Genomic DNA, 19,629 nt, shown 5'->3' with positions numbered 1-19,629 from the left:
AGTCCTGGGGGTCTGGGGCTCACCCCAGCCTGGAATGTTTGGGTGTGTGAGGAGGTGGGCAGGAGGGGCTGAGGGGGAAGAAAAGAGAGAAGGCAGAGGCCTGGGAGCTGACGGGTCGCCCCCCCAAACCAGCCCCACGGGCCTCGGCTTCCCTCAGAGAGGTCCACACCTGTTCCATCCAGAGAGAAAATCAAGGAGTTGGTCAAGGGGAAAACCTGCCAGAGGAAGGAGCCGCGAAAGTGGCAGAACAAGGCTTCGGTTGGCAAAAGAAGCTGGAAGAGGGGGAGAATAAACAAGCTGTTGCAGATTTTAAAAAACAGAGACACCAAAGGGTGGACAGGTCACGCCCAGGACGGATGCGATGCTGTGGAATGCACTGAAGACGGATGGGGCGGGCGGCGCCCGGCGGGCTCAGATGGCCTCCACGTAGTTGGCCGGCAGCATCCCCGTGTCGCCGGTGCGCTCCACGGTCCCGTACATCCAGCCGTCGTCGATCTGCTGCACGTTGACGATGGTGTCTCCGTCCTGGAAGGAGACCTCGTCCTCGTCGGCGGCACTGTAGTCATACACGGCGCGGTACCGCTTCTGCAGGGGTCGGGGCGCGGTTAGTCAGGGGTGCCTAACTCTCTGGGACCCCAGAGCAGAGTGGACCAGGAGCTGGGAGACACGGAAGGGCTGGGCTCTGCCGTGAATTTTCTCACCATGAGACACATGCCTGTGTCTCATTTTCTGAGAGCAACCACCTTTTTAATAATGCATCTGGCGTCTAACAAGGGCCAGGCATAAACAGGGATGGAGGTTACAATAGTTCTGCCCTGTCTCTCGGAACAGGAACGCAGTAATGTCCGGTGGACGCCATGCCGGGTAGAGGTTAAAAATATGACATGTGTTCTATTATCTGCATTTTTTTTTTCTTTTGGCCGCCCCGCGTGGCATGCGGCATCTTAGTTCCCTGACTAGAGATCGAACCCGTGCCCCCTGCAGTGGAAGCTCGGAATCTTAACCACTGGACTGCCGGGGAAGTCCCTATCTGTGTTATTATAAGCACCAGTCTTTCTTCTTTTTTGGAAGCTGTTGATGAATCTGGTTCCCAAATTCAGGACAAAGACCAATTCCTGTGAGAAAAACCTCCAGGTGACACAAGACATATCTGTCAGGTCCCACCTTCCAACCTCAGCCAAAGTCTTGTGCTTAAACCCCAGCTCTAGGAAATGTCCAGTAAAAACACATGAACTCTAGCTGTGACCTTGGAAGTAGGCAAGATTCTAACGTCCTCTGACCCTCACTGCCCTTGACATCGACTTGTCTCCGGGGGTCAGCTCAGGCTTTACGGTGCCCCAGGCCAGGCTCTGGGATCAGTATGGGTCCGGGGCTGGACGAGCCCATTAGAAACCTCCGGGATCTGCCCCCGCTGCCCCGCCCCACCACCAGGACCCCTGCTCAGACCTTCTGTTTGCAGCCTCTGGTCTGCCTCCTCCAACTGTTCATCCATTGTGATCTCGGGGGAACATTCCAAAATGCAAACCTGAGGATGTTCCTCCCTGGCTTTAAATCCTTCAGAGGCCCCCTATCCTCTTCAGCATGAAATTTCAAAACCCGCCCCCACCCCCTCAGCAGAAACCAGCTTCATCAGCCCCGAAGGCTATGGAATAAGAGGTCACAACCCTCAAGAAATGATGGAAGTGACCTCGGTCTCTTATCACCAACTCTGCCTTTAATCTCTTGGGCCAAGTCACCACATCTAAGCCCGCATCCTGCAATAGCCGCCTAACTCATCTCCCTGCTTCCGCCCTCAATCTTCTGTTGCTGCTTCTCAATGCAGCTGCTAGAGCCACGTTTTAAAAACACAAGTCAAACCCCTTACTCTGCACAGCTCACCAGTCACAAAGGCCTTCCTATGGCCTACAAGTCCCTGCATGATCAGATCTCATTCCCTGCCCTCTTCCCCTCTCTGGTCACCTTGGCCTTCCTGCTGATCCCTGAACTTTCCTAGAACATTCCTGCCTCAGGACCTTTGCAATTGCTGTTCTCCTCCACCACTCATTCCTTTACTTTACTGAGAACTTTGCTGTTCTCTCCCCTTCTCATTCGGCTGTCTTTTTCTTCACAGCTTCTCTCTGACCTTTCGTTACTTACCTACTTATCTCTTGGCTTTCGTGTTTGTCTCCCGACTAGAATGTAAGCTTCAAGAGGGCAGGAAGGTGGACTTTTATTCAGAGCCAAATCCCTTCAGTCCAGAACAGGCTTAGTGAGTACTGGAAGGACTGGCTGGTCTATCTGGAACCTTATCCTTCACACGACCTCTCCGGCCCACCTGACACCCCAGATAGCGCTGACAATCACTCCCTCGTTTGTGTGGCCAGAGCCTGAGGCCCGAGCAGGCCACTTATCTCAGGCTACTTTATTTCTCAGAGTATTGTCCCTCCTGCTTCTACACGAGCTACTTTGAATTCCAAGGCACCCGGCATAGAGGAGCTGAGCTTGGCTGCACTGTCACTGGGATAAGCAGCAGGACTTACAGACCAAACTTCTAGTCTGAGGGCTGGTAAGCCTGATCCCACCCCACCTCCCACTTTGCTCGTTAATTTATTCACTAAATTGATGACTTCCCGCTTTGAGCCTGGCGCAGAGTAGGTGAACCAAAGAGACACTGCCCTGCCCACATGGAGCGTCAAGTCCAGTGGGGGTCACAGTCAGAAGATGACAAACCCAGAGAACTGTTTCAAGGTGGAAAAAGTGCTCTGATGGAAACCAGTGGGGCGGAAGGACAGACACGTCAGGGGAGATCCACTCGCCACAGGGTGGTTTGGGAGGGTGCCTCAGAGGCAGGGGCAAGCTGAGATCTGAAGGACCTGGCAGGTCGTCGTCATGGAGACTGGGGAGCAGGGCGCAGTCTGGAGGGCCCCAAGCAGAAAGGTGCTTTGTGTGCTCCCAGGTAGCTGGAGTAAGGAAACGTGGGCCGGGAGCTGGGTGGACGAGACTCGCCCAATGTACAGCTATGGCTGGAACGCAGGGTCCCAATCTGCCCCCTACACCACAGTTGCTTTCTTCTCGAGAGGCTGAGACCCCTATTATCTGCAGGTGGCAAGGGAGCTGGGGTCAAAGGTCAGGGGAGGCCAGGCCTCCTGGGTGGGTTTTCTAAGGAAAGTGCAAGAATTACGTCCAGGACGTCTCCCCGAGGCCCACTCACCTCCCACACCTCCTCTCCCCGCAGCCAGGGCTACTCACCCCGCCCCCGCCTGGGGCACTGCGCTGTATGGAGACCGGGGCTGCAGGCTCCTTGTAGCCACCGTAGGACTGGGCTGCCTGCTGCTGCTGGGGCTGCTGGTAAACTGGAAGCCGGCAGGAGACGGGCTCAGAAACTGTCTTGCCAAAGCCAGCCTGCTCCCTTCTTCCACGAAGCCCATGCCATGTATTTCCACCGCCCATCGCCTCACTCAACCGCCACGCTGCTCAAAGGCTTCTGTCTCTGTGTGCACATTTGCCGATGCCGCGAATTCTGCAGCAGGGGCTGCATCTCCCCCCATGGCGCTGGGAGCCCAGAACGGGCCCTGACCCTGGTGCTTGTGCCCTCGGTAGGGATGAGACCTGGGTGTGTGTGTGTACACGAGGCTTCCCTCTCACCTCCCCCCGACCCTGTAGCCGGCCTGGCCTCAGGTCCTCTGCCCGCACAGGCCTCACGCTCACCTGGGGCGCTGGTTGGGATGTGGTGAGGCTGCTGCTCCTGGGGCCGCCGATAGCCAGTGTCCTGGGGATCTCGGCGCTCTGGCTCCAGGCCCTCACCCCCGCTGGGGCCCATGCGGCTCTTCTCAAACTCTTCGTGGTATTTTATCTGCGGGGGCAGAAAGTGCTGGGTGAAGGACCCACAGCAAACCAGCCAAAGCTCCCCTTCCGCTGCCACTCAAGATCCTGGGACGGAAGAGACTCCTGGAGGTCTCTAGGCAAAGAGAGCTGGGTTCTTGTTGGGGATGTACCAGCTATGTGCCCCTGAACAAGCACGTAACCTTGCTACACCTCCATTTCCACTTTACAGGGGTTGCTGAAGGATGCAATGAGATAATGGATGTAAAAGGGCCACGTAAACTAAAGCACGAGACAAATGTAAGTGGTCATTTTTCTGTGCCTGTGGCAGGGGCTAGGGCTACCCTGCTTTCACATTGGTCCACAGCAGCAAAAGCAGCAACTCCTGTTTATTGAGCGCCTACTAGGTGCCAGGCACTGTGCTAGGTGTTCTGCATCACATGCTCGTTTTACCTTGACAGCACCTACAAGGGGGTACAGCATAGTCGCCATTTAACAGACAAGAAGGAAACTAAGGCACCGACAAGCAGCATGAGTTACCCATGCTCACGGAGACTCCAGAGGCTGTGCTCTTAACCAGCAGGCGACTCCGCCTCTTGCGGGCATGACCTCGCAGAGTTCTGCTGAGGACCCTAGCCTGCAGGGCAAAGAAATGCCAGGCCCTCCCTTGAGGGTGGGTTGGTATCTAGAAGATGAGGTCCTTCTCTCCTCAGGTTCCAAAAATGGGCAAAAAGAGGCCTAGAGAAGCCACACACCCCAGGGTCCTCAGCAAGGGCTGGCTGAACTGAACGTACCGGGACCCAGAGCTGCGTTCTTAAGATCTGGTCTTCAGACTGTCTGCTCCCAACCCACCTGAGCTGCTTGTTAGAATGCAGGTTCCAGGACCTTCCATAGAATCTACAAAATCAGGGCTAGGGTTTTGGAATATGCACTTTTTTTTCTTTCTTTCTCTCTCTCTCCTTCTTTCTTTCTTTCTTTTTTTTTTTTTTTTTGGGGGGGGCTTTGCACTTTTTTTTTTTTTTTTTTTTTTTGCGGTTCGCGGGCCTCTCACTGCTGTGGCCTCTCCGGTTGCGGAGCACAGGCTCCGGACGCGCAGGCTCAGCGGCCATGGCTCATGGGCCCAGCCGCTCCGCAGCATGTGGGATCTTCCCGGACTGGGGCACGAACCCGTGTCCCCTGCATTGGCAGGCGGACTCTCAACCACTGCGCCACCAGGGAAGCCCGGGACTATGCACTTTTAAAAGATTCCCCCAGGTGAGTCTGAAGCAGGCTCAAGTTTGAGAACCAGTGATCTAGAGCAGAGGCTGGCAAACTCTGGTCCACGGGCCTGCAGCCTGTTTGCTCACAGCCTGCGAGCCAAGAACGGTTTCTACATTTTGTAATGTTTGGAGGATGGGGATGGGGGAGTGGGGGGAGGATTAAGAGGAATAAGATTGGTAACCTGTGAAATTTCTATGACATTCAAATTTCAGTGTCCAGAAATAAAGTTTTACTGGAACACAGTCTCACCATTCATTTCCCATTACCTATGGTTGCTTTCATTGCAGAGCTGCGTCGCTTCGACAGAGGCCCTTCGGCCCATAAAGCCTAAAATATTTACTCTCTGGCCCTTTACAGGAAAAATTTGCTGACCCCTGCTTGCCCAAATATGTCGAATGCATATTCCTGCTGGTAAGATCTGTTTTACCACAATCCTCCCAAGTTGCATCTATTTTATCAATTACACACAAGCATCACTTTACAAATACGGAATGTCTCCTGTAAAACTCACACCAAAAATATGAATAAAACAAAGGATGAGATGAAAAAGAACAACCTCCAGGAGTTCTAGGGTTTTCTCCCTGTACTCTCACTGGCAGGTAGCCCACACCCCACCTTGAGGACCCCTAGTGGGGTCTATTCACTTTTCAGAGAGGACCCTGGTGGGGAGGAAGCAACCGAGGAGGTGGAAAGCCCGTGGTTTGTGTGTTCCGGGATCGCTGGGCTGGGCCGGGGCTCGGGGAGGAAGTGGGACAGAGAGTGACAGAATAGCTCCCCCCCACCCCCCAGAGGAAACCTGGAAAGCAGGACACAGAAAACTGGTCCTGTCCTGAGCACACCCGGGGCTGAATTGTCTCCAGGCCTCGGACCAGAAGCCGGTTCTCACTTCCTGTTCACCAGGATCCTGCCCCATGCTTCTCCCAGTGAAAAAGGGGGTGGGGTGAGGGGACAGGGAACGGATGGGGGCAAAGCCTGCCCTGTTTCCCGGAGCAGAAGCGACGAGCGATCCTGTGCCCTGGAAGCCCCTACCAAGGCCTGATCCAGCTGTCCCAGCCGGGACCTCCCGTGGGCCACCCCCTCCCACTTTCTTTGCTGCCTTCTCGTATCCGCTTTGCAAGGAGGGCAAGAGTTAACACTCGGCCAGGCAGGCCTTACACAGGAGTAGCTGGGCTAAAGGTCTGCAGGGGTGGTGGGCTGGGACCACCCACATCGTTCCACCCACATCGTTCAGCTGCTCTTCCAGCTGTTAACTGACGGTGACCCACTGCAGCCCAGGCTGGGAGAACAGGTGGGGCAGCAGCAAAGCCCAGGATGGGCCCTGTCTGGAGGCAGGGAGGACCAGCCCCCTCCTCCCCCTGCCCCTTCCCTTCACGCCCAAGTAGGGACCCACAACCAAATGGTGAAATAAACTGAGCCCATTCCTGAAGGGGAGGCAGCTGATCCTGGTCAGACTGAAAACTCATCGAATCCCTGAACTCCCAAAAGGAAGAGCACCCAGGGGTGAAGTTCAAAGACACAGGGCCAGTGCCCTGCTCTCAAATTCCTAAGACAAGGGCAAAAGGTGAGTGTCCCTTAGCCCCACTCCCTTGGTGACCCCGTCCTCTGGTGAGCAGTCGGGGGTGGGGACAAGGAGAGGCCTCTAGGCTCCCAAGGCAACTGGCCTTCTGACTTTTGTCCTGGGGGGTGGGAAAGGTCAGCTTCCCTTGTTTACTGTCTGTTAATGAAAAGAGGCCTGACTCTGGGAGCCGATGACTAGGGGAGGGAAAGTGTACATGTGGAGGCCGACAGAGGCCTGCACCGGGCCCTGAGGGAGCCAGGGGGTGGGCTGAGGGGCAGGTGTGTCCCGGCTGACGGCCCACTTCTCTGGGTACGGCTCTGTCTGTATTAGTGAAGGGGTGACTCTCTGAGGAAGGAGGCATGTCTGGGTCCCAGGCCTGGCACCCATCTCCCCTTTTGTGTCGCACAGACTTAGTCCTTCATCGAGAGCTGCAGTGTCCCTCCCACGTCTCATCCCCGGAGTCATGAGCCCTTCACTTGCTCAGTGAGCTTGGAAGAGTCCCGTCCCCTCTGAGCCTGAGTTTCCTCATCTTAAAAAGAGGTTACGGCACCACCTGCTCCCACGTGGTCTGGAGGCTCCCGACTACCTCTAGGAACCTAGCCGAACTCTAGAGCTGAAAGCAAGTATGGACGTGTGTGCGTTTCCACAAGTGGCTGATGGGATCCATCTTGCTCCTTAAAAAGCCACCCCACATGCGTAAATACCTATAAAATTAGGCCCAGCTGATTCAGGCGGACAGCGTCGTGGCAGCCTCCCCACCATCGATGCAGGAACCACCGGTTAATCTAATAGTAATAACCTTGACCTTTGCTCAGCTTTTCACATTGAGTTCTCTGCACATAATCTCCCTTGGCCCTGACAATAATCACCCTTAAAAAATAAGTCGGATAGGTACACTTTAATTCCTATTTTACAGAAGTAAATGAGGCTCAGAAGTTAAATGACTTTCATTACTCAGTCAGGGCTGAGGCTGGGGACACAAGGACAAAGCCACAGCTGCATGGGCCCTTTCCTGGGTCAGGGTGACCACATGCCCAAGTCTGCCCCTAGTACCAGTTCATGTCTTCTGGAATACATATGAATAGCACTGCCTTTCACTCTCAAAAGGGATGATAATCACAAGGTCACCCTAACTGAGAGAAGGGGTGCCTGGCACTTAAGTCAGGAGTTGCAGCACAGAGGGGAAATGGACTGCAAAAAGTGAGGTTGCAGTTCCCTTCTGCCCAGCCCCACCTGATAAAATTTCAATCCTCTCAACTTCCTCTCCCTCCCCTGCCCAACAAGCGGGGAAACTGTTATTACTTTGCTGATCAACCTAATGGTTTGAGAAGCAAAGAGGCACCTTAAAGGGTGTTAGCACATTCAAAAGGAAAATGAACATTTTTCAGAGGCCAAGGCCCTGTCTGATCCCTCCCTGTTCCAAGCTCAGCAAAGTTCTAATCGTCTAAATGCCCTGAAAAGGTGTCACCATAAGCTCAGAAATGTCAGCAGAGCCCTGGTCTAAAAACTGTCCTGGGAGCCCATGGAAGGATGCCAGGCTGTAACTGTGCCCATGAGATCCAAGTGCACATGGGTAGAGGGACCCAGGCCTCAGGACCCTCCTCACTCATCCAAGGGCCCTGCCAGCCAGGACTCCAGGATGACTAGTTGAGGGTCCATTCCAAACCTAAGAAAAATGCATTTTTTCTGCTAGCTGATGTTCCGTTTTCTGAACCCCTGCTCTCCTGATTGTGGTGGAAAACAAAGGTCTGACTCCACACTTGCTTCCACATGATTCTACATCATGACCAAGAAGGGAACATCAGGCTTTGAATGGAATAGTCAACTCACCAGCCAGGGTCTGTTTTTTTCTAACAGTGTTTCCGTTTGTTGCAGTCCTCTGTGGTGCCCTTATATGTATAACTCATTTCCTTTTCTCAGCCAGCCCAAGAACAATGTATCGCTGTCATCCCCATTTTACAGATGGGGAAACCAATGCTCAGGAGGTAGGTAAGGGGTGGGTGAGTCCTAACGTCAGCTCCTAGTTCTCAACCACCAGGTTACGCTGTGCTCCCTGTGAGAGACTAACACGATTTTGTTTTTAAAACAAATGTAAATCTGTGCTCGATTTCATTAGGAATCAGAGAAATGCAAGTTAAAACCATGAGATACCACTACACACAATCAAAATGGCTAAAATGAACAAGTCTAAGGATGTACAGCCACGGAAACTCTCATCACTGCCGGCGAGAGGGTAAATCAATACCACCGCTTGAAAAGTAGTTCGGTGTTATCTGGTAAGGCTGAAGGAACATACGCTCTGAGATCTGGCAATTCCACTCCACATTATCGACACTAGGAAATATGTATGAAGCTGTCCACAGCCGTAGAAGCAGTCCAAATGACCATCAACACCAGCATCAATATAAGCATCTTAAATGGAATGCTATACAACAACAAAAAAGAACAAACTGCAGCTGCATGCAAACACGTACGTGATTCTTTAAACCCAACGTTGCCCAAAGGAGGCAAGATGCAAAAGAACAGATATGTTCAAAATTGGGAAAAACAAAACTATAGTATTCAGAAATGCATAGTTACGGGGGAGGGATAAATTAAGAGTCTGAGATACATAGACACACTACTAAATATAAAAGAGATAATCAACAAGGACGTACTGTATAGCACAGGGAACTATACTCAATATCTTGTAATAAACTATAAGGGAAAAGAATCTGGGGGAAAAATATGTATATATAAAACTGAATCACTTCTCTGTACACCTGAAACTAACACAACATTGTAAACCAAGTATACTTCAATTTAAAAACAAGAAAAAAAATTACATAGTGAAAAAAAGAAAGCATAGCTACATTTTAAAATTGTAAAGAAAAGAACAGCACACGCTTTCAAAAATTAAACTACAGGGTTGTCCAACAAGCCCACCTCTGGGGTATTTGACTCTGGGGCTAGAATTTTCTTTGACTTTACTATTTACTACTGATTAGGCCTGGACTATAAGGAATGAAACTTATTTAAGGAATATAAGCTACTAATTATTTCTGACTGAAAGAAATGCAAAGGATTTCTGCCTGTAGCAAGGCTATCTCCAAAGCTTATGGTTTGGGGTTTTTATATAAATAAATTAATTAATTAGTTTGTTTTGGCTGTGTTGGGTCTTCGTTGCTGCTCACGGGCTTTCTCTAGTTGAGGAGCCGGGGGCTACTCTTCGTTGCGGTGCGCAGGCTTCTCATTGTGGCTTCTCTTGCTGCGGAGCACGGGCTCTAGGCGCCCGGGCTTCAGTAGTCGTGGCACGTGGGCTCAGTAGTTGTGGCTTGCGGGCTTAGTTGCCCCGCAGTATGTGGGATCTTCCCGGACCAGGGCTCGAACCTGTGTCCCTTGCATTGGCAGGCAGGTTCTTAACCACTGCGCCACCAGGGAAGCCCAAAGCTTATGGTTTTATAGTCCTGGAGGACATTAACTAGTTCTGCAGCTAATGGCAGAACACTAACTAGTTCTGTATCTAATTATATCCAGTGCTTTCTTTCACAGACTAGGCATCACCTCTGCCTGTCAAATGCTCCAGCTGGTTCCTCATAATTAAGGTAATTATATGATAGGTATTCACTGCATGAGAGTTACGTTTTTTGTTGTTGTTTTTTTTAACACTTTGAAAACTCTATTTTGACAGGGGTGCTGTCACGCTCTGCTTCTTGACTTGCATGGTGAGTACACACACAGGTGTTTATGTGTTACACTTCACAGAAAAAGGAAAAGTTAAAAGACCCAAAATTGTACACAGAAAGTCAGTATATAAGTAGATATGTAGATAAATAAAAGCTTTTCTGCTTGAAGGCTGTGGTTCCCATATAGGGACCTCAGCAATTAAAGACTCCCGTCCATTACAGCCATCACAGCTGGTGACCAAAGGCCAGGATAAATTTCAGCTCACAGCCTGCGGTCCTGGCCTCTCACCCCTTCAGGTGCCTTTAATGAAGACACAATTACTAAACAAGGTCCTACTGTATAGCATAAAGAACTATATTCAATACCCTATGATAAATCACAGTGGAAAAGAATATAAAAAAAAGAACGTAGATATATATATATATATGTATAACTGAATCACTTTGCTGTTCAGCAGTAATTAACACAACATTGTAAATCAACTAGACTTCAATTTAAAAAAAAAAGACACAAATACTCACCACAGATGTCTAACTAGCACCTTGCCCCCTCAGTTTTCCAGACATTCTCAGTACTAGACAATGGCCTAACTTTTCAGCCAAACTTTAGTCCATGTCCCTTCTTTAGCCACAGTGTAGAAAGCAGAGGAGTCTGCCTTTAAATTAATAGCAACTGACAATATTTATCACATGCTAAGTGCTTGACATTTTCCTCCCAAATGAGGAGTCATCTGACGTTAACCTGGGAAGTGAGTGACAGGCTACATACAGGAACACTATTTTGGATACAAAACAAAAGATGTGGCTCTAAACACCATCTTTCCCAAAACTCTTCTGGAGGAGGGGCAAGTTAACAACATGGTTTAAAGTTCCCTGGGGGGTTCTGGGATGTGGCCAGGCCTGGCACCTCTGGTGAAACTTTTTCAGGCTCTTGGTGACGATTCTCAAACTTCAGGTAACCCAGGGGATGTGTTAAAAATGCTGGTTCCTGAAAAAGAAATTTTATTTTCTATCTCTTTAATTTTGTATCTGTATGAGATGATGGCCGTCCCCTAAACTTACTGCGACAATCATTTCATGATGTAAGTAAGGCAAATCATCATGTTGGAAAGCTTAAAGGTATACAGTGCAGTATGCCAATTATAGCTCAATAAAAATAAAAAGGAACAACAAAAATAATTTTTAAAATAAAATGCTGGTTCCTAAAAAAAGAGAGAGAGAAAATGTTGGTTCCTGGGTTCCGCTCCCAGGTGGCCTGGGGAGGAGGCCTGTGAGCCTGCATTTTCAATCAACCTTTGCAAGTGATTCTCGTCCAGCTGTTTGGAGGCCCACAGTTGACAGACTAACTGTATTTGCTAAAACCAAGAGTCTTCCAGCATTGTGGTCACAAGTCACAGGTTCCAGCTAAGGCTGCAAAAGCAGAACCAGGTCAGGCTCGAGTCACCTCCCCCACCTCAGAGCAGAGGACAATCAGCTAATTGCAGCCCTGTGGTTAATGATAAGATGTTATCTCCTCAGGTGTGAGTGTCTTGGCGAGGGTGAGCTCTGTTACCAGGGCTCCTCAGACATTAACACCTCCAATAACTAGTTTGGGGGGAGGGCAGGGGGGAGGGGTGCGTGCAGGTGCAATAGGCTGCGTGTGAAGTATTCTGGAAGGCTCTCTGAAAGGGAGGCAGGGATGACTGGGCTTGTGTCCCTTCTTCTAAAAGCCCCAGGCTGGAAGCAATGAGTGAATGTGCTGGGGGTTGGGTTGTAGGCGGGGGTGGGGGGGGGGGCGGGGTGGGGAGGGGGGGACAGGTATCCAAGATAAGACAGTCTTCACAGTGAAAAGCCACAGAGGCTGAAGACTCAAGATTCCAGCTTTGGGAGCCCACTGGGTCTTCCGTCCCTTCCCGTGGCTTCCCCTCCCTCCCGTTTTCCATGTGGAGAGCTGAGACCCACACCTTCTTTCCTCCGGCTTTACCCTTTGGAGGTCCGGCCACCGATTGGCAGGGAAGCTCTAGGGTGTGAGGTCTGGCCCTGGCTTATGAAGAAGCAACTGAGACAGGCTTTTCTTTTCTGGCGGGGGTGGGAGGCAGAGGAGCAGGGGAGCAGGTAGGGATTACAGCCCTCAGAGGCATCCTAGCCCAAGGGAAGCACTCCATTTCCTCAAGCCATGAATTTCAAGCTGCTGGTCAACAACCTAGTTGCGAAACCCATTTAGTTAAGTCGGCAACCAGCGTCTTTCACAAACTAAAATAGAACAGAAGATATCCGAATGCCCTTTAAGCGGTAAAGCCCTCTTTCCTGGAAGCTTTGATTCTGTTTCCCTTAAATAAATCAGCAGGCCTGTTGGGTGGATCACGATGTGACATGTATTTCATACTGCAGGTTGCTGTCAAAGCTTAAAAGCCATGGTCTGGGGCATGGCAGGTTCTGACGGCTTGGGCCCTGGCTTCTGACATCCACCTGAACCACTGCCGGAGTCCACCCTAAGCACGGTCCAGCCAACTTCTAGAAGGAGTGCCCGACCAAGGAGGCCGGGTGGAGGGCTGAGGGCTGGATGCCGGGTGGACCAGCTAACACCCAGGCCCCCTGCAGCCTCTATCTCCTCTCCCTCAGCCCAGTGACATGGGCAACTTGTCAACCTCTTCCTGTTCCAGACATGAAGACAACCGCTCGCCCGGTCCTTTGTAGGGCCCTGTTCGACACGGGTCTGCGGCCCACGTCCTGTGCTTGGGGCTCACAGTGGTGCTCCCATGACCTCACATTGCCCAAAGCCCCTTAGGCAGCCTTCCCGCAGCCCAGAGCCACTCAGGCTGCTGGCCCATGGCTCCACCAAGCAGGGAACCGAGGCCTGTTCCCTGGCCACAGGCGCCATGGGGCGCATCGATCCACTGCCCACGCTCCACACCCAGCCCTGCCATGGCCAGACGCTGGTCACCGCCCTGGGCCCAGGAGTGCCAGGCCGGGGCCAGCAGGCAAAACCGGCTGGGGTTTTTACACAGGAAGGAAGAGCAAGCCGAGGTGGGGGAGGAGGCAGAGGAGGGGCGGAAATGACTGCAGTATCAGCACCCAGAGGCAGACGAGGGGGAGGCCGGCTCCTCCCCCACCTCTGCCACCCAGTTTTGACCTTTGTGCTCAGACGAAACAGCCAGTCTGGACCCTGGCACTCACCACAGCCGGGGGGGGGGGGTTTTCAGAGAGAGTAAGGGGTACGGGGGTGATTTAGCATAAAGGCCCTCCCTGTACACCCCCCAAAAGTCCAGTCCTTTTAAGGCGGAAATACTATGTGGGCAGAGGGTATCAAAGGGGGAATCTGGGGGTGCACAGAGGAAAGGCATCTGGGAACTCCAAACCCTTCCCTTCCCTCTGCTCAAGCAGCCGCCAGCCAGGCCCGCCTAAGAGAGCAGAAGCAGCGGAGAACTGGCCTCATGCATGTCTGCCAGACGGGCGGGGAGGGGACGAGAAGAGAGCGCAGGGCATCAGTATGGTACCCCAGGGAGCAGGGAAGCTTACGTTACTGATCTGGTCCTGGGTCTTCTTGATCCTCTGGAGTTCGGGTGTGTCTGCCACCACACTGAAGCCTTTGCCCTTGTTCTTCTCAAACTCCTCCTTGTAACGCACCTGGAGGACCAAAGGGTGGAGAGGGATTGGAGTCGAGGCACGGGGAGCAGAGAGGGCCCCAGCCTGCAGCCATCTCTAAGGCAGCAACCAGCCAGGAGAGAGACCCTGACCAGAAACCCCCCTGCAGTGACATCCACCTCCACGCCCCAACTCAAAGCACAAGCCTTGGCCAAAAAGTATTAGACTCGTGATAATAAACCATTAATATGTAATCAGTCTATCCTGAGTGCCAAGCGCTCTTCATGAACTATCTCATCTAAGTCTTGCTGTATACTATCATTAGCTCCATTTTACAGACAAGGAAACTGAGCCGCAGAGAGGCAAAGTCCCACGCCCAAGGTCATGCAGCTTAGGAGCTCATGTCCAGAGCCACCAGGATGAACCCTCATCTGCCTGACTCCTGCTCCTTCACCACTGGCCCATCTTGCCTGAAAGCTAGAGGAAGAAGGTTCTTTCCAGAGCTCCAATGACGGGCCCAGCCCTCACCCTAGCCAGGATGTGGCTCTACCCGCCGAAAGCCCGAGGGAGTTTCTTTTTTTTTTTTTTGCGGTACGCGGGCCTCTCACTGTTGTGGCCTCTCCCGCTGCGGAGCACAGGCTCCGGACGCGCAGGCTCAGCGGCCATGGCTCACGGGCCCAGCCGCTCCGCGGCATGTGGGATCTTCCCGGACCGGGGCACGAACCCGTGTCCCCTGCGTCGGCAGGCGGACTCTCAACCACTGCGCCACCAGGGAAGCCCCCGAGGGAGTTTCTAAGTGACCAGCTGAGTGAGGGCTGTACCAAGGGACAAAGTTGGTGCCCAGAAAGGGGGGAGGTAAGACAGCAGCTCGGAAAACTCAATCAATGAGCCTTTGACAGGCCCCGGCGGCTGCCAGGCTGGCTTCTGAGGTCAACGCCACAGGAGGGGATGAAACTGGCGGGGGACAGAGAGCACTTCAGAACGGGTTTCCAAGCGCCGGGGAAGTCCCCTACCACACCTCCACTGCCCCCCTCTTTTCTGAGAATTCCATGGAAACCTGAGTACCAGAGGGACTTGAGTCAGACGTCAGAAAGGACTTCCCAAGCACTAAAAGAATTGAAATATGAAAACTATCCTGTCCTTCCCTGGGGTTTTGAGGAACAGAACGGAGGCTGGAAATGTCCCTGGGGCAGAGAACTGCTCCTTGGCTTTCTGAGTCTTCACCATCCACCTCGGCGCCAGCTGTTCCAAACCCCACCAGCTGCCTGGATTCCCTCCATGGGAGCTGTACTGCCCTAGAGGCAGGTCAGCCCAGGACATGAGGCCCAGGACCTTGGGAATCTCCAGGCAGCTCCCAGGCGTGGAGTCATCTGGCCACAGGGCCAAGCTGCACCCGTGTGACCCGACTGACAATACATACCTGTCAGGTCCTCTGCACATCCCCCAGGGGCTGGGGTCCCTGTTTGTCTCCCGAGCCCCAGCTTACCCATCCATGGGGTTCTTGTGCCTAAAAGGTTTCAGAACCTCTTTTGTTCTGATCCAGACTAAAAACAAAGGCCTGGATGTGCTAGTTCCCATCAGACTGGAAGTTAACACAGTGGGTACAGGTACCAACCCACCCCAAGGGCCCAGAATTGCCCAGCATCAGCTCCTCCAGGAAGGCCTGGGCCAGCACAGCAACTCTTAGTGTTGGGGGTAGCGGGGTGGAGAGAACCCTCTGGGAAGGGGGCATCAGGAAAGGTAAGAAACTTAGAGTCAGAAATGTATAGCTCCATACACTAATATGTATAAAATGGATAACTAGTAAGAACTTGCTGTATAGAAAAATAAATAAAATAAAATTCAAAACTTCCAAAAAAAAAAATGGGTAGCTCCAGATGCAGAAGCCCAGATCCACGGCCTCTGGCCTCGGTTTCCTCCCCTATAAGAGGACTGTCATAGGAACCAGTTAAAATAGGGAGGGGGCTTCCTATCACCAAGCATAGGCAAAGAGCCAGGGGAGCTGGTATGAACATAGGCTGTCTCCCACCCGCTGAGTGATCTTGGGCAACTGACTGAACCTCTCGGGCCTCAGTTTCCACATCTGTAAAATGCGGATCACGATGGACCCAGTCCAATGAACGGTGCGGATTACAGACAGTAGCTCTAAAGCAGCAAACACACTGCGGAGCACACAGCAGGGCTCAATGCGTGCTGGTAAGGGTAGGTGTGAAAGTGCTTTGTCAACCTTAAAGTGCTGAACAAATGCCAGTTCCCCCACTCCTGCTCTACTTCCTGGCCTCGGGAGCTGTCAGGCCCCTAATCCAGGGGAATAATTGTCATGGCAACACTACAATGACATCAGCTGGTTCCCAGGCTCAGGAACTGCCTCTCCCTCCCTGCTGGGGAGGGTAATTCATTTCACTCCTGGCACAGGCGGCCCAGAGAGGGCAGGGCTGGGCGGAGTGGGGGCAAGAAAGGATGGAGGACTGGGCTCACCACTACTTTGCTGTATGTTCCTGGGCTAGTCAGTCCCCCTGTCTGGGTCCCAGCTGATCTCTAAAAGCCCCCCCAGCTCTGGAGTGTGTGACCATATCTATTAAGCACCTGCAGGCCCTGACTATGGAGAATCAAGGGGGGGAAGATTCTCCAGGAGGCTGTTTGGAGGTGGAGTGTGTGGCAGAGGTAAAAGGTGGGGTACCAAGAGCGCGGGGAGGCCCCTGCCTAGAGCCTCGCTCAGCACCGAAGCAGGAGTGTTTGCCCTCATCCGGGATGGCTCACCAGGACAGGACAGGAGGCTCTAGGAGGGAAGTTACCTGCCCAAGGTCACTCAACCTGCTTTGTTGGTAGATTCAGGATACAACTCAGCACTGCAGCTAGATAACTGAAGCCTGGATGCTGCCTGGGCCTCCCATCCTGGAAACTCCCAAGGCAGGGCTGGGAATGATGCCTGAGGCCCCTCAGGCCTGAACAACCACAGCCCCAAGAAACTCTACTTTTTAATATGTAAATTTATTAATTATTCTCTCAGGATCTATCTTGTTCACCACTATTGTAGCAAACAGTAGGTATAAACATGTGTTTGTCGGGTAAATGATGAATGAATCGAATGCAGACATGAAATCTCCAAACAGGCTGCATAATTTGAAAAATAAAGCAGAAACTAACACACCATAATAAAGCAATTATACTCCAATAAAGCTGTTAAAAAAAAAAAAAAACTGCCCTGCTGACCCAACGTAAGAGAAAAGATCACAACTTTAAAAACTTTTATTGCAAAAAACATACCAACAATTTCCAATTATGTGTCTACTGTGAGCTGGACCCACATACTGTGTAACCCAACCCCTTCTAACAAAAAAGAAATCGTTTTAAAATTAGACACACACAGGAACTTCCCTGGTGGTGCAGTGGTTGAGAATCCACCTGCCAGCTCAGGGGACACAGGTTCAGTCCCTGGTCTGGGAAGACCCCACATGCCGCGGAGCAACTAAGCCCGTGCGCCACAACTACTGAGCCCACAAGCCACAACTACTGAGCCCGCAAGCCACAACTACTGAAGCCCGCGCACACTAGGGCCCATGCTCCTCAACAAGAGAAGCCACCGCAGTGAGAAGCCCGCGCACTGCAACGAAGAGTAGCCCCTGCCTGCCACAACTAGAGAAAGCCCGCGCGTAGAAACAAAGACCCAACGCAGCCAGAAAAGATAATAAATAAAGAAATGAAATACACAACATTAAAAAAAGAGGGATTGTGATGAGTTCATAACATAAATGGAAAAAAAACCCAAAATGTTCCCAGTTCTGGAATGTCAGTTCTGGAAGCAATCATCAGAAGGTCTAGAATTCCTCAGCTTTATCATACCCAAGTTCCATCTCCTCTCCTTTCCAGGAGAATAGTAACAGCGAACATTTATTGAGTGCTGACTGTATGCCAGGAACTCTTTTAAATGCCTAATATATACTAACATCCTCACAATAACCTTTGGAGAGAGGTAGTCCACACTTTACAGATGAAGGCACTAGGGCTCAGAGAGGTTAAATAACTTGCCCAAGGGCACACAGCTCGTGATGGCAGATCCAGCATTTGACCCTCAGCCAGCTCAAGTAAGAGTGACACAGGTATGCTGCCTGCCTTGCTGGTCACAAGATTCAAGATAAGAGAGTGGGAACCCTGCCAAGAGCAGGGCAGAGCATGAGGCTCTGCTACACTCTCCTGTGCCCTGCGGCATGTGCCCTGTGGCATATCCCACGCGCAGCACCACGGATGATGAGGGAAAAATGAAAGAGACCTTTTTCTTGCACTTCTGCCTGGGCTCAGGGGCCCACACCGCCCCAGCTCAGCCCCACCCCAAGGCTGCTGCCTCTCAGCTCAGGGCTGGCAGTGGGAGAGCTACCAGGCCCAGCCACCAGTGCCCTGCCTCAGCCAGGCCTGGACAGGACCACCCAGAAGGTCATTTCTGGTCAGCTCTGTGGCCGCTGCCCCCACAGGGGAGGCTCCAGGTGTCCCAGACACCCAAAGCACCACTTTGGGAACCAATCTAGAGACAGGAAAACAAAGTTGAAATAGCATGGGCAACTTCCCAGAGACTGAGAAGAGACACACCAGCGCAGGCCCAGCAAGGGGCCTGGAAAGAGACCAGCTGACACCCGGGTGAGGTGGGGCAGACGAGGTAGAAGAGGCTCCCACTTCCCTTCCCGTCAGCCACAGGCCACGCCAGCCGGCCCTGCCTCCACAGTGGCCAAGGGAACCAGAACCCATCACCACCCCCAGCCAGGCCTGCTCAGCCCTTCAAGCCTCAGAGCATCGGGCCCAGCCCCCAACCTCTAGGTAACTGGGTTTGCTGTCCCTATTTTACCGGGCAGGAAAAAAAAAAACAACTCTGAGAGGCAAGGGGCCAGACTCAGACCACACAGCTGGGGGGAGGTAGGAGACAGAACCAGGCTTGCAAAGAGGGCAGGACCGGGATCTCCACCCTCCGCCTATCCCAGCCCCAGCCCCCAGGAGCCCAACTGCAGATTGCAGCAGCGGCCTCAATGCAAAGCCCTAACTCACACCCCTCCCAGCAGCTCCTTAGCTCCCTCCCTACCCCACAGCCTGGCTCAGCCTCTCAGAGCATGTCTATGGGACCAAAAGCCCTCATCAGAATCACCAGGGCCGCCAAAATGCAGATTCCTGGACCCGCCCAGAACTGCCAAACAGAAACCCCTTGGGCGGGGCCTAGGACTCTGCATTCTAAAAGGCCCCCTGTCCCCACGGGTGACTGGAGCATCCTGGGCGTTAGCGCACAGGCGCCACAGCAGGCTGCAGGGGGGCTTGACTTCTGCCTCCATCACGGGGCTCTGGCAAGGGGCATGGCCTCTCTCACCTGTGTCCCCATCTGCACCACAGGGACAAGAGTTCCTCGTCATCAGGTGGTTGTGAGGATTAAATGAGGTCCTATGAAGGACGCAGTGAGAACCTATGAAGAGTGACTGCCTTTCTCATGATGTCCCCAGTCGGCCCCAGAGCCAGGAGCCCAGGACCCAGGAGGCGAGCAGTGGGGCCAGGCCCCTGGGGGACAGCGGGGGGACGGGTACAGGTCAGAAGAGCCTTCAGACCCTGGGGTTGAAGGAAGCAGGGGTTGCTTCCTCCCACAGACCCCGCCCCTCAGGGATCAAGTTCCAGGGGCAAAAAGAGCTGCAGCCCAGCTTTTGTGGGACCAACAAAGGCTGAGGGAATTAACAGGGTTTGAATTTCTCCTTCTGAGAGTAGCGGGGTGTGTGTGTGTGTGTGTGTGTGTGTGTGTGTGTGTGTGTGTGT

The 19,629-nt window shown here is 52.5% G+C and overlaps 1 protein-coding gene across 1 annotated transcript in view; it reads right to left on the bottom strand.

Moving 5' to 3' along the window:
- Nucleotides 1-11: 11 nt before the first annotated feature.
- Nucleotides 12-19,629, bottom strand: part of LASP1 (LIM and SH3 protein 1) — a 37,551-nt gene continuing 17,933 nt past the window's right edge. Inside the window, exons 4-7 of the mRNA XM_027094460.1 lie at nucleotides 13,783-13,890; nucleotides 3,688-3,832; nucleotides 3,229-3,332; nucleotides 12-585 (exon numbers count right to left, since the gene is read on the bottom strand). Of these exons, the coding sequence (XP_026950261.1) occupies nucleotides 412-585; nucleotides 3,229-3,332; nucleotides 3,688-3,832; nucleotides 13,783-13,890 (531 nt within the window). The 3' untranslated portion in view covers nucleotides 12-411. The remainder of the gene's footprint in view (nucleotides 586-3,228; nucleotides 3,333-3,687; nucleotides 3,833-13,782; nucleotides 13,891-19,629) is intronic.

Source organism: Aethalodelphis obliquidens, unplaced genomic scaffold, assembly GCF_003676395.1.
Source record: "Aethalodelphis obliquidens isolate GAN/ISIS:26980383/991018 unplaced genomic scaffold, ASM367639v1 scaffold89, whole genome shotgun sequence".
Taxonomy (NCBI): Eukaryota; Metazoa; Chordata; class Mammalia; order Artiodactyla; family Delphinidae; genus Aethalodelphis; species Aethalodelphis obliquidens.
The sequence above is the reverse complement of the archived record's forward strand: the minus strand, read 5'-3'. Positions and strand labels throughout refer to the sequence as shown.